This window comes from Halichoeres trimaculatus, unplaced genomic scaffold, assembly GCF_033239565.1.
Source record: "Halichoeres trimaculatus isolate MK-OKI-2021-1 unplaced genomic scaffold, fHalTri1.1 fHalTri1_scaffold_5, whole genome shotgun sequence".
Classification (NCBI taxonomy): domain Eukaryota; kingdom Metazoa; phylum Chordata; class Actinopteri; order Labriformes; family Labridae; genus Halichoeres; species Halichoeres trimaculatus.
Genome location: NW_027437183.1, coordinates 7,029,472 through 7,044,227, shown reverse-complemented (window position 1 = coordinate 7,044,227; position 14,756 = coordinate 7,029,472). Strand labels below are relative to the sequence as shown.

The window sequence follows — 14,756 nt, the reverse complement described above, 5'->3', positions numbered from 1 at the left end:
ATTGTTTGGATTTTGATACATGACCAGAAAATATGAGAATGACTGGCAAGCATATTTCCACACTTCCTCCAACAATGTTGTTGTATGTTACATTGTTTAGATTTAATGTGTGGTGTAATAAAAAATCTGATGACATTTTTCGAGCCAAATTGCCTCCATCCCTTTGAACTGGTAGTAGTCTGTTGGGATATGCAGATTGCCAGCCAGTCATCCTTTAACAGGACAACATTCATTTCTTTTTCCCATTTTGATGTAACATAAAATGTATCATCCCCATGTGGTTCTGTAAGCCATTATCCGGGGCTTTTGTTTTGAAATTCTATCATTTGACTTCCGTGTCAGCTGACCGGAAGTCCCCCAGTGGTGCGTCAGTTTGCTTCCAGTACGAGATGCTGCTCGCTGCTCGCTACCCCTATCATTTCCATAGATGCTGAAAGGTACTGAACCGGATTTTTAGAGACGTTAAAACAGGGTTTTGCTGTCCGACGCAGGTTTTTATCATTCTATCATTCCTACCTGACTACATAACGTTTTTAGACATTCAAAAAATAAGCTGAGGTTAAATTCACTCATATAAATACGTCCTTTAGACTATGCTTATTTCTGCATGGTTATAATGATTCCTTCGGATGTTAAGCGGTATAATAGAAAATATCACTGCATTTGGTTTCTTGTCGGTTAAAAGAACCCTTATTTTTATTTTTATTATTATTATTTTTAATTAATTTTGTTTTATTTTTTGTACCACTATCAAAAGATTTCAGTATGTTCGATGTATTTTTATTCATTTTTTATTATTATTATAATTATTATTTTTAAACACTCATAGAGTTATGCTGTTGCTGTTTTGAACGATAACCTCCACCATATAGTAAATATAATTAAATCAAAAAGTAATGCATACATGTCAGAAATGGTGACAGCTCAGCACTTAATTCAGAATTTTGTGGAAAAAAAGATGGATTAATCATTTAAAAATAAAGCAAACGCAAATTGAATCATTTTTTAATCAGGGATGATAATACAAAAATTACCCGAGCAACAACGATCTAATAAATATAGAGTAATATAGGGTAAGAGGTATGCAAATCTAGTAAGAAAAGAAGTGAATATATATACATATATATATATATATATATATATATATATATATATATTTTTTTTTTTTAAGAATCTAACTAGGTCCCACAACTGATCATTTTTGCATGTTACCTTTTAGATCTCGCCCCTGAGGAGAAAATCAGCCATCAGTGATGGATAACGATGGACATTCCTGCAGCCAATCAGAGTCAGACAGCCAGTGAACCATGGGCAGGCCAGAATGGATGGTCCCCAGCTTCACCTCAAGCTGCTCCTTACAACCCTTTTCCTAACTTGAAGCATCTTAGCCTGGGTTCTCCTTCGGACCAGAGGCCTTGTGTGGAGCTCCTGCATCAACCCAGTCAGTTCTGTCAGAGTGACAACATTTGTCACAGCGCTCTGCAAGCTTACAATGCTGACCAGAGCCTGCAACAAAACATTCCTGTTTCCCATCTTTCACCCATGGTTCCATCCGCAAGTCAGGACAGAATCATACCTCCATGTTCCCTCCCTCTCAGAAATGAAGGGACTCAACCTAGGAAGCCTTTTCAGATGCCGTTTTATTCCCCTTATAGCCCTTTCCAAGCAGTATCTCCACCTTCACAGCCTGCGTACACACATCATGAATCACTGAATGGACCTCAGTCACCTCGTCAGAAACATCTGCCCATCAGCTCTCCGTCATTTGCACAATGTGCGAGCCAGAGCGCACATTTTTCACCGCAGCCTTCGTTTAAAAGGGAGGCCTCTCATCATCAAGCCTCACCCACCTCTCCAACCCAGCAGCAGCCTCAGTGGATGCTCCAGCAGCACAGTGGAGGTAGGTTCATCTGCATGGTGCACGCTACTTTCTAATATGCCTGTCTCAGAGCTGAAATAAGTCACCTGAGCTCAGACTTTTAGCATTATACGGAAAAATAAGTGTTATAACTTGTTTAGTTTGACTCATAGCATAACTGCCATGTCTTGGTTTGTCCTCCTAGCATAGTATCCCTGCTTTTCTCCTCAGAAACCACAAAACAGTTTGTTCCCTGTGCAGCTGAACAGGATGGGAGCTTCACACCGCAGGTGAGGACAACAAAGACATGGAAATATGTGATGGTGTTTGAAATCTCTGCAGACTGTTCACAAAAAAAGCCACTTGGAGCTTTGAGGTTTTAAGCTGACATCCTTAGAAGTTCTGCTAAGACGAAACAGAAACAGAGTCTCCTGAGCCAGGCTGTAGTTCAACATGCTTTCTTATGGATGAACCAGTAGATCTCAGACCTTCATTTATAAATGTCAGAGCTTTCACATGATCAGTTAGTGTTGTCCCTTTTGTAACAACATATTACATTTATTTTTTTTAGCGAATTTCCTCCAACTGACATTGTTCCACCTAGTCTCAGTGTACAACAAATAAGTTTACTTTGCTTTTTCCTTTGAAATCCCTTAAAATCTGATGATGTCTTTTGAGTCGAAGCACCACATTAAATTTTAAACCTTGTTGTAGTCTTAAAGAATAGTAGTTTAAATCAGTGTTTCTCAAAGTGTGGTCCCAGGACCCTTAGGGGTCCGCGAATCATAGCTTCAGGGTCCGCTGAATAATTTAAAAACAATTGTAAAATTGTGCTTTATCATTAGAAGAGCAAATTAATAAAGTGGGATCTCTTACACCAGTTAAATCAGCTATTTTTATTCCAGTACTCTCACCAAATTTACTTTTTGCCATGAGCTCAATTCTCATGTGATCGTGTCAGGTCTTTCGGTTCAAGATCGCAACACTACAAAATAAAACTTAATACCAAAAAACACCTTGGTGCAGTGGCGTGAACAGACTTTTTGAAGGGCAGGGGTAAAAAAAAAGAAGAAAATGCACACACAACATGCATTTTTGTCACCCAAGAAAGCAGTTTATCATATTTTAACCACCCTAAAGGGAAGTTGAGGGTGTTGTGCCAACCAGGAGGGCACTTAGGCATATGTTTTTGGCTCCAAAGAGGGCACTTCAATGTGTGTTTTTCAACAATTGGGCCCCCTCTGTGCACTCCACTGCCTCAAACTGGAGTTTTTAAGTTGGAGTCAACATTTTCTTAAGACTTATTAAATGAATTACTTGGAAAGTATAAATGTGGCTTAATTCTTTTTTTTTTTGCAGAATACATTATCAAAAGCATTAATATTATGCTAATTAATGTTATGATAATGAGGGGATCCCTGGAAAAATTTCTAACCTGAAAGAGGTCCATGGTCTAAAAAAGTTTGAGAACCCCTGGTTAAAATTATTACAGGCTCTGTTTCCTTTCCTCTCTGCAGTCTCCGAGCTCTGAGTCTCGTTATGGCCTGGACCCAGAACTCCTGCCCAGTGTTGTAAGTTCCTCCTTCTTGTTTCCTCTTCTGCAGGGCCTTAGGCACAGGCAAAAACTGTTTCCTGCTTAGATTAGGGATTTAATGAATCATCTGATAAACTGACATGTATCATACTGAATAGATCCAGTCAGTGTCACATCATCGAATGTCTGCATTAATGTAAATGCTTAGATTTAATACTCTATTGTTTTCCATATGTCAATAATCCCACTCACCAAACCCGCAGATAACATTTACTACCTGGTTCAAACACCTGGTAAGAGACGATATCACATCTACTCTAGATAAAATGAATTAAACTCAACATAATATTATTCACGCTAAATAGATTTTAGCAAAAGAAATTCTGAATATGTATTTTTACTTTATTTATGATGCAGAAAGCTACACAGACGCTCTTTAGCATTGTAACTAGCAGTTTGTTTACCTCATAGCGGAAACCCGACGTGATCATTGGCTGTATCTATTGCACCAGTATGTGTCACATTTGCTGTCTATATTTTATTCGCATACTTTAGTGAGTAAAGGGCCTCGTATTGTGACATCTGATTTCATCTGCTGACTCCTATCTTTTATCTTTCTAATGATAAAACTATAAATAAACAAACACAGTCAGTGGCAACACTTTCTATGCTCAGATTTTGAATTTTGTATGATGAAAAAAACAACCAAACATGTTTGCATTATACTAAGATCTTTATTCCAATGTAATGATGTGCGTCAGATTGACACCTGCATATCTCTGTTTCTCTCACAGGTGAAGGTGCTTGCAGAGGACAGGGCAGAGTGGGAGGACAAGGTCTTCGTATCTGAGCCTTTTTCTCGTCTTCCACCTCTGGCAACCACCTCCTGTGTCGTAGAGGATAGGGGTAAAAGTCACAACACTTCCTGCATCTGTTCTGCTTCATAAACATTTATTTCAACCAGCGCTGTAGAAGGGGACAAAATGATACACTGTTAGTCTCTGTATTTCATACTGCGGGTGTTTCTGCATGTTACAAAAAGTATGATGCACTTTAATGTTGTCTACTCTCTATTTTGAATCTCTTTCAGCGTTCAGTGTTTTGCTCAAAAACACGCACAGAGAATTTCTTGAATATGCAAGCCTATGGTGCTTTTTGGCTGCAGGAACTTTCCCCAGGAACTATGTGCTTTTCAATTGCAAGAGTTAGGGTCTAAATTTAGTTCTGGGGCAGTAGGTTTAGGGGCTGTTTACAAGACAATGGTATTAGGGTAAAATGCAAAAGTTTTGTTTTGGTTTTCCACCTAGCGTTTCCACGGAAATGGCGTTTCAGTCGACCTAAAACGCAAACTTCGAAAACGGCCTCTAGAGTTAGATTTTTCTGAAACGCTGCTGACATAGTTGCCAAGTAAACAGTAAGCTGCGTTTTCAGTTGAAACACTGACACCACCCTCCGCTTTGCGTGAGTGCATCCAACAGTCCAACAGTACTGTTGTTACGATCATCTGGAACTACCATGTTGTGCTTGTGCTGCTGAATCTGCTGATTGTCTTTCAACAAAACATTCAATTGTTGCTCCACTTCTGCTCTTAGTATTCCTCAATACACCAGATGATCGGCTCAACTCTGCTTCGGTGGAGATCTACCAAAAGCTGCTTCTGGACAAGACAGTTATAGCCCCAACTACAGGCCTGGCATGCTTACTACAGCGTTTTCAGTCCCTCTGCATTTCTGTGTCAACGCAGATTTTTTTCACTGTGTTTTAGCGTTTTCAGATGAAACGTTGTCGTGTAAACGGGGCATCAGATCTTGCCTAGAGGGTAGAACTTTCCAGATATGCAGGGACTTTGGGGGGCGAGGCCAGCATGCTGAACATGATCTGATTGGTGGAGCAGCCACAGTGTTTTTTATCCCCTTCTTCCTCTGTCCACAATAAAATGACCCTCAGCTGTGATGAACTTGGTTCAATGACTCCTAAACAATGGTCTTCTTTGAGCCTGATAGTGTGAATATGTCTCTGTCAGCTCCCGGTGTTACAGTTTAAAGAGTGACCCTGTAAACTGGAGACCTTCAGCTGAACCTGTCAGTGGAAAGGAAATCATCAGGGATCTAGCCTTGTTTCATTTTTGTATACGTTTATTCAGCGTTGGTATTATTAACTCCAAGCAGCCTTCATTCCTTGCCCGTTTTACAAAACATCAGACATTTAGTCGTGTTATAATCCATGACTTTCCTTACTGTAATGTGCTATAAATTCTCCTCTGAGTCATTTCTGTGATTGTTATTGCACTGCAGGTAGCGCAAGTCCTTGCGCCATTCGTTCGACCTCGTACTGTGTGCCCTGTGAAGGTCAGACCGCCCTGCTTAGCCGCCTGCCGCTGGGAGCTCTGGTCACCCCTCTGGCAAAACAAAAAGCTGGAGAGGTCAGTAATCAGCTTCTCTGAGCTTTCTATAATCTGTTTGCTTGGATTTAGCAGAAAAAAAAAGAAGGAGGGAAAGTTTTTGTTTGTTTGTGTTTCCAGAAGCCCCTGCCAGTGCTGAATGAAGAAGAGTGTATCACGGGGTGTAGCTGGTGCAGTGCGTCCATGTGCCCTGCGATGAGCTGGCAGGACTGTGGGCAGAGGTTTTACTGCCCCTTCTGTGGTAAACTCAGTGAAGGTGAGATTCATTGCCAAGCATCCAACGTGAAGTTAACACAGAAACACAAACTACGGTTAAGGTTGTCTCATCTCTTGTGTTTCAGTGCCGTGGCAACACTACCAGCCCACCAAAGGGGTGGAGGGGTTTCGGGTGGATAAAGACAAGAGGCCTGAGCTGAGTCTGGGTTCATATGAGATCCTGGGCTCGCAGAAGGTTAGTTTCACTTCCCATAACTGTTTATTTTTGCTTTTAGTTATTGTTAGCTGCCTCCACAATTCTGCACGTTTCGTTTTGTGCGTCAAATATCTCCCTACAAAGTGGTGTTAATCATCCTCATAATAAAGGGCTGAATTTTTGCCAAATCTCTGAAATATTTTGCAAATATTTAAAATTTTAAAATTGTATGTAATAAATTGCATATCATAGATTTTTTTTTTAATGAAATTTTTAGCAATTTTTAAAATTTCAATGTTTTTAATTATTTTAGAAATTTTTCCAATATTTTGAATTTCAAATAAATAAATTTTGCATTTTTTTGAAATTTAAAGTTTTTGAAATTTTGCAAATGTATTAAAAATAAAAAACAAAGACATCACAACCCTAGAGCAGTTGTGATCATTTGATTCATCTTCAATGCTTTATCCTCTTTTCAAAAACTTCCAAAACCAATGTTATTAATTAGATTCATTGGTATTCACAAAATCACATCTATTTAAACAGTCTGTCCAAACTTTTACAGAATTCTAGCTTTCAAAAAAACTGGAGGGTTCATTAGTTTTCTGTCTTAAATCATGTAAATCTTAAGTTAAGTCAATTTATGAGGGCTGATTCTTGAAATGATAAAGACAATAACAAAATTTCCCAAATTTCATCAGCAGTTTGCACCAAATATGTTGTTCAGAGTTTGAAAATATATTTTAACTTTATGTTATGTGGCTGTTTATTGATATAGAGGAGGATAAGTTTTAAAGAAATGACCCTGGAGTATGAGTAGAAAAGAGAAATCTCACCTTTTAGAATATTTTTGAACAAAATGAAATGAAAAAATGTCCTTTGCATACATTTTGTCCGTACAGATAACATGCCATGTGTTGAATTTATCAAACTTTATCTCAGGGTGAAGCTGCTGCTCTGCTTCTCGCCATTGATGTCTCCCCCTCGGCTCTAAGAGGAGGACATCTGGAGTTTGCCACACAGCAGATTCTCTCCCTACTCACCTCTCTGAACAGGTGAAGGGAGAACACACCTCCTCCGTCCTTTGTTTCCACTTTCATTTATAAAACATACAGTGAGCCACGATCGGGTTTCCAGGCAGGGATTGTTCTAAACAGTTTCATCTCATTCTTAAAGGGAGGATGGGGACGACTTGTCAGACGTCCGCGTCGGCTTGATGACGTATGACAGCCGGATCCACCTGTACGACCTCAGCCCCACCCTGTCCCGCCCGCACATGCTGGTCATCACAGAGACTGAAGACCTGCAGCTTCCTGTGAAGGAGGGGCTCCTGGTGTCCCTGAAGGACTGCATACACGGTATCGACAGGTATCAGGAATATGTAATAATTACTTTTCCACCTGGAGTTTCTCTCTAAATGCTGAAAAAAGAAGTACGATGATGTCAACATGTTGATGATTTTATTTATTTTTGGAATCATAAAAAAACAGCTAGCCAGTCACCTCATTCAATAGCTCATGTTAGCTGTCACTGAGCACAATTTTCTACTGAATGCTAATACTTAAACCAAGGGTCTTCAACCTGCGGCTCTGGAGCCTCATGCAGCTCTTTGACTCCTTTGAAGTGGCCTCTTGTAGCTTTAAAAAAAAAAAAAACTTCTTGAAATAAAGATTTTTTTTATTTTTCGTACAGAGGGTATTGACGATGACTCTAGATAAAATCATGCGTTAACATTTTGTTGAACTAAATATTAATCAGATCTTTCAATAAAGCCTGCTGACGCTCTACTTCACCTCCTACACCTCCTCCTATTTAACTGCAAACGTGTTAGTTCAATATAGATGCTTGAAATGTGGCAAGACATTAGCAAACAACAAAAAATGATGAGATGAACTATTTAATCCCTATATGTTGTCAAATTCAAGTATTCTTTCAAAAATGTTGACATTTTTGAAGTTTCAAATTTTTTTAAGGCTTGCAAATTTTTAAAATTTGGCAAATCTTTGAAATATTTTGCAAATATATATTAAATTGTAAATTTTAAGCAATTTTTTTTAATTTTAGTGTTTTTAATTCTTTTTTTCAAATATTTTGAAATTTCAAATAAATTCTGTTTTTTTTTGCAAATTTATGAAATTTTGCAAATTTATTCAAAATAAAAAACAAAGACATCACATGCAAACTTCATAAATTGAAAAAAAATCTGATTTAGCTAATTATTCCCTCGATTTCAGCTATGTAACAGGATTTTATACATTTTTATCGTCTTTATTGTGAAGATAAAGTAGATTTTGTGCCTTCAGAATAAGTTTTATCCAGGTGAGCTGAGGCAAAACGGCTCCTGTGAAAGTAAAGGTTGCAGATCCCTGGTTTAAACAAATGATCTAAGTTTGTCCAGCCCTGTAAATTTGGTGTTCAGTCAAACCACTCACCTAATCTGGTGCAATTAAGTCTTAAAAAAAAGACCTTTGAACCTTTTTCCTATTAAGTTACTTAATCTCAAGTGAAATCATGTTTGTTTTTTGTGTGTTCAGTGTGTTGCAGCTCATCCCTCAGTTTGGTGCAGAGTGTGGTTCCTCTGATGGCGTCCCCATGGAGCTGCCTGTCAAAGCCGGGCTGGCCGTGCTGCAGGTCAGTAATCATGATCAAGATTGTTTCTGAGTCGTTAGTGCTACACGTTTATACACTAAACTCCATAACATGAACATTATTTGTGACATTGGACAATTGATCGTATACAAAGAGAAACAACCCAGAACACACCCATGTCTAAGAAACATTCACTTTACTTGTGTTTTGATTTTACCACAGTCTGCCAGAAGGTGGAGCTACTGTTGTTTTGTCTTCAATTATGGGGAGCGTTCATATCCACCAATAAATTTAAGATCAAGTGAAGTATACCTTTCTTGTTTTTGTTTAAAGGCTCTGAACTGTCCTGGAAAGTTGCTGATCTTCCACACTGCCCCTCTGACCGAGATGACTCACACAAACTCCACCTCAGGGTTTTTTGGATCCAACAAACCAAAGGTACTCACCCACTCACACACATACACATTAGCATACCAGTATGATCCTCCTGAACGAAAAAAAACATTACTCTCTGCTTCACTTTTTTTGTTTATCACAGTCGATCTTTCAGCCATCAGAGCCAGTCGTCTCATTGGCCAAACAGTGCGTCAGTCAGGGATGCAGAGTTCACCTGTTCCTTCTCTGCCAGCAAGATGTGGGCGGGGCTTGGCCAGGGCATATTCCTTATCTCACAGGTGGAGCTCTCTACACCTACAGCCACCTTCAGGTACATCAACAGTGCCGATATCTTGAAAATGGAGTGGATTTTATTTCAGAGGAGTATGAGAGGAGAGGCTAGCTCCTCTCTTAAAAAAATATATTGAGCTAAAAATGTTGTTTTCAGGTCAAAAAAGTCTGAATATGGAAAACAATCCTGATAAAATCCAGATCCTGATTCTGCCATAAAAGCATCCTGACATATTTTCCCCATATCGCCCCCTAGTGGAGAACATTTTCCTCAGTCAGAAGCAGAGTTTGCTGATGTTTATGCAGTACGTAACACTGCAGAAAACAGGTGAAGTTTGATTTTCAGTCTGTAATAATGAAACAAGGATGATTGAGCACAATGAGAGGCTGACTTTACTGAAATCAATTGGTCCCTTCTGCAAGTCTGTCATACCTGTTTCTCCTCCATTGTCAGGGTTTCATCTTTTTCTTGCCCTCTTAGCGCTATAACACACCATGTATTATTTCCTCTGCTGAGTCACATGACCAGCTGTTTGGAACTCCTAATCAATGTGTGACATCATCATAGAACTGCAACAGAGTGAAGAGTGAAATTTACTCACTGAAAATTTAGGAAACAACTCCTTATAGTTGCCACAATTTTAACCACATCTGTGTAAAAATATGATATTTTGTAGGGAAATCCATCCATGTCTTTTTTAAAGCTGTACGACTTTAACGTTTTTTTGTCTAGAGGCCCCAATGCGGCAGCTTGTGTGAAGCTGCAACTTTAATCCTATTCATTCTTAATGGGCGAGCTCAGAGGGCTTCTGTGGGGTTTACCGACTTTGGGGGCTCGTCATTCGAAAACCAGGTCCGAAACGTCAATATCCTGCACAACACTTATAAAGCAGGGTCTAGTCTGTCATGTGAGCAGATTTCAAGCTGATACTATTCATGGTTTTGGAGGAGAAAATTTTTGCAGAAAGGGAAAAAATGTGGCAAAATCTTATTTTGAAAGGCTTCCTGTTGAAGGTAGGTCAAGGGTATTTGTGTATGATTTTTGTGTCTCAATGAGACAAATATTTTGGCGTTGGTTTGATGTCTCTATGACATTCCTACTGGCCACTAGGGCCGTTTGAGTGTGCCCAGGTGGCGCTAGAGAGCATATTATGGGATGTTGGGGGTGGAGTTTGATATCATGTGCCAATTTTGGTGAGTTTTTTAGCCCATTTAGCCCATTTAGCAGGTCTAATAAGTGATTTAGTGGAGGAGGGATTACTAAGAAAGAGATGGACAAAAAACAATAGTGTCCTCGCCCAAAGGGCAGGGCACCCTCTGGCTAGAAGGTGCCCTGCCCTTTGAGCGAGGACCCTAATTGAGAATAAATACATTACTTCCAAGGTTAATATATATGTCAGTAAGAGCTGCTGACCTTCAGTCTTCAGCTTCTGTGTCTGGATTTTATCTTGAGTGTTTTCCATGATGTTTTTAAGACTCTGAGAATTATGACACCATGATTAATACAGATGAAAGCTTGGGGCCCGTATGAAAGTAGACGTTTTGGCTCTTGGGTCTGACTTTGGACATGCCTGGGTTGGAGGTCTGACTTTAATCCCATAATCCTCCCGAACTGCAGGGAGAGTTGGACCGAGAGCGTTTCAGCACTGACCTGAACAGGATCACAGAGACAGACGCAGGCTTCAAGGCTGAGCTCCGGATCTTCGTTAGCAAAGGTGAGAGGTTCGTCGGAATAATTCTGCAGACTGAGAACATTTGAAAGCATCTTTGGTTAATCATTCCTGTCTCACCAGATCTTCGTGTGTCGGGCTGTTACGGACTTTTTATCCCCGGGTCTAGCCCGAGCCAGGTCAACATGGCAAGTCTTGACGAGCTCACGACGCTGGCTGTGGAGCTTGCGCACAGCAGAGGCGTGGATGAGACTAGAGGTGTGGCCATACAGGTGAGTTCATGTTCAGTATCATCACATCAGACAGATACTCAGATGAATAACACTTTTTAACCATGATGCCTCTCTCCTCTGTGTCAGACTGTTTTATCTTACAGCACTCAGACAGGAGACAGACGCACCAGGGTTCACACTCTGACCCTGCGGTGCTCACGCCATCTTCAGGACGCTTTCCGGCAGTACCAGGCCCAGACACTGCTCACCTTCTACTGCAAAAAAAGCAAGTTTCTTATCTGCTATGTTTAAAGAGAATGGCTGCAAAAAAAGTACAAGAGTCACAAAAACAACTTAAGAATGTGTTTTCCCAGTTTACTGTGCAGTGTTGGAGCGCCCTCTACAGGAGCTGAGGGAGGAACTGCAAACAGACATCACAGAAGCTTTGGCGTCGTACCGTAAACACTGCTGCTCTGCGTCTGTGTCAGCTGGACAGGTGAGGTTTGGAGATTAAAAAAACACTTTAAAGATTTATTGATCTTAAATCTTCTGCAGCTTAACTATCTGTGTGTGTCCTGTAGCTGATCCTCCCTCAGTACCTGCGAGCTCTTCCTGTTTACATCAACAGTCTGAGGAAGAGCGAAGTGCTGCTGCCTGGTCTGAGGAGCTCTGTCCACCAGCGGCTGCAGCAGCGCTGTCAGGTGCTCAGCATGGACGTCCACAGCACTTGCAGACACTTTTACCCCCTGCTGCTGCCTCTGGTCAGTCCCATCAAATGTGGATCAATCCTTTTATTGAGAAAATGATTGGAAAGAGATTTTTCAAAGTCTTTTGTTTCACTTTAAAGAAATATTTCAGCATCTTTGATGTTGATCAGGACAGACTTTGATCATATTTTTCACTTTTTGTGTCCTGCAGCCGCTGTCAGCTGACGGCCCCGGTCTTCCAGACTCAGAGGAGGCTCTGCGCTGCTCCGCTGCCAGCCTGGAGCCCACACGGCTGTATCTGGTCCATGCGCCCCTCACCCTGCTGCTCTGGGTGGGAACCCAAGTCCCAGCAAGCACCTTGGTGGAGCTCTTCAACACCAGCTGCTTTTCCTCTCTGCCGTCTGGAGAGGTTTGAGATCACACACAGTTACACCAAAAGATCTGAAACAACAGACTGAACCCTGAACATAAAAACTGGGTGTAAATTATTTTACCTGCAACAACAGTCACTGCTCTGTGAAAAACTGAAATCTTATCAAGTGTTTCTCTCTTTTTTTTTTGTAAAAAATGTCTTTCTAGACTTAATATGAGCCCCTTTCACCTGACCAGTCCAGAAAAATCTCTTATTTCACGTTATTTAAAGATAAAAACGAGATCTAAACTCCATGTAACAAGTAAACAAATCTGCCAGTCGGGTAAGAGAAATGTGCTTGTATTAAGACATGCTTCAAATCTTGACAAGCAAACTTCTCTTACCTCCATATTAAGTCTGAAAAAGACATTTTTTACTCAAAGCAAGATAGAAACACAGGATAAGATTTCAGTTTTTTGCAGTGTGAGCTTGCTGCAGCAGTTCCAAATTTAATATTTTTCTGTCTGTGTCTGATGTGTGTGTGTGTGTGTGTGTGTGTGTGTGTGTGTTCATGTGTCCTCAGACCAAGCTGCCCTTCCTGGAGAACCCTCTGTCCATCAGCGTTCAATCCCTCATCAGCAAACTGAACACCCAGGCTCCTCGAGCCCGTAAGGTGAGCTAAGCCACAAACTGATGATATTGAACGTCTGACCCTCCACACTTCAACCACATCAGGACATGAAATAACGCCGCTGTGTGTTTGCTTCCTGTTTCAGCTGTGGGTGGTGAAGCAGGGCGACACCTGTGAGGAGGCTTTACAGCGCCACCTAGTGGAGGACAAGAGTCCCAACGGAGGAGCGTCCTATGCAGACTTCCTCTACCATCTCCACGTCAACTCTGTCCGGCTCTTGCAGTGACTTCACACGCGCTCTCTGACCTCGCAAGACGTGACACTGCGGTGTAAAGTATTTACTGAGAAAATAAACAAATGTATGATAACAAAAACATTATTCTCAAATCCTACAGAGGAAATATCTAACGGCCTGATGTCAGGCGGTGCATGAGAGACATTTCAAGATGGATACAATTTTATTTATTTTTAATTTATTTATTTATTTAATGACAGCTGTGAAATGTGTGCTGTGATGAATGTGATATGTTTAGGGATGGGTACTGAATTAGGTACATTTTTAGGTACCGACCAAATTCTGTCCAAAGTAAAATCAGATGGTACCATGCTAAGATACCTTAACGCATCCTTGTGACTATGAGGGAGTGGAAGAGTAAATGGACTTGAGCTTATATGGACTTGAGCTTATATAGCGCTTTTCTAGTCATGGACCACTCAAAGCTGCTGTACACCACAGGTCACACTTACCCATCCACACCCATTCGCTCTCACATTCACACACTGATGGATCCAATCTTTACTATGACAGCTATCCATCAGTATATCTAACACAATCACACCCTTTCATACCCATTCACACACCACTGACGCAGCAGTGGGAGCAACTAGGGGTTAAGTGTCTTGCCCAAGGACACATCGCCATGTGTCGCCCAGAGCTGGGCTTGAACCTGCAACCTTCCGATCACCGACCAAGCGCATTCTCCAACTGCGCCACCGACGCCCCAGTAGGCATCACATTACAAGGTTATATACTGAACAATAAGTATGTTAAATTGAAAAGACTTCACATTTTATAATCAAACAAATTAATATTTTTTACCACATGAACGCATAAAAGTACCAAAAATTATTACCTTTGAGTACAGATACCGATTGCCAGGTACCGGGAATTGGTACCGCATCATTTCAAATGTGTAAAGGTACCCATCCCTAGATCCGTTCTGTTGTGATAATGTGTGTATGATGTTTATTTATTGCTGTGTCAGTGTGTCAGAGATGATGCTCCAGTATTCTGTGGCATCATCACTATAAATAAATAAAGAAAGAAAAGAACTGAACCTTGACTGAAGTTTATTCCAGATTTTTTGCTAGTGTTATCCTGCAAAATTAAACAAATGTGTAACATACAAACAGAACAATCCCCCTCAAGATGTGTTTGAAGCTGAGGCGGGGTGATTTTATTCAACCTGTTATTATTCAGCCATCATCTGACTCTCTTTGCTGATTGTCGGACACACTGAAGAAAAAAATTCAACAACCTGGATCTTTCAGTTTGTTTCCATAAAAAAAAAATAAGAGAAGAAAATAACAGCAACCCTTTGATCTGTATCTGTTTGGTTGTTATTCACAGAGCTGTGTGGGCCATCCTTCTCCGGCTGAATTTGTATCCTCAAGCATTTTGGATGCAGCACCGTTAGACTGGTGGGAGCACACTGACTCAGAGG

General features: G+C 40.6%; 1 protein-coding gene across 2 annotated transcripts; it reads left to right on the top strand.

Annotated features, from left to right (window-relative positions):
* The first annotated feature begins 348 nt into the window (after positions 1-348).
* Positions 349-13,681, top strand: LOC141790437 (protein transport protein Sec24C). Of its 2 annotated transcripts, none has more exons than XM_074670309.1 (21): positions 349-437; positions 1,220-1,900; positions 2,090-2,148; positions 3,376-3,429; positions 4,187-4,298; positions 5,687-5,814; positions 5,914-6,049; positions 6,135-6,244; positions 7,148-7,260; positions 7,382-7,573; positions 8,740-8,836; positions 9,128-9,232; positions 9,333-9,500; positions 11,079-11,175; positions 11,254-11,402; positions 11,490-11,628; positions 11,717-11,743; positions 11,937-12,103; positions 12,261-12,458; positions 12,985-13,074; positions 13,178-13,681. In XM_074670309.1, the coding sequence occupies exons 2-21, from the start codon at positions 1,264-1,266 to the stop codon at positions 13,316-13,318; spliced, it is 2,919 nt and encodes a 972-aa protein (XP_074526410.1). In that variant the 5' UTR covers positions 349-437; positions 1,220-1,263; the 3' UTR covers positions 13,319-13,681. The 2 variants fall into 2 exon arrangements, with proteins under 2 accessions (XP_074526410.1, XP_074526409.1); XM_074670308.1 differs by having other exon boundaries at positions 11,717-11,838; positions 11,924-12,103.
* Positions 13,682-14,756: the final 1,075 nt, after the last annotated feature.

Excerpts from the sequence above, each read along its gene's own strand:
- LOC141790437 (XM_074670308.1), top strand. The coding sequence starts at position 1,264 with ATGGACATTCCTGCAGCCAATCAGAGTCAGACAGCCAGTGAACCATGG. Across the intron at positions 5,815-5,913 it reads CAAAACAAAAAGCTGGAGAG|AAGCCCCTGCCAGTGCTGAA; the intron begins GTCAGTAATCAG and ends TTGTGTTTCCAG. Across the intron at positions 7,261-7,381 it reads CTACTCACCTCTCTGAACAG|GGAGGATGGGGACGACTTGT; the intron begins GTGAAGGGAGAA and ends TCATTCTTAAAG.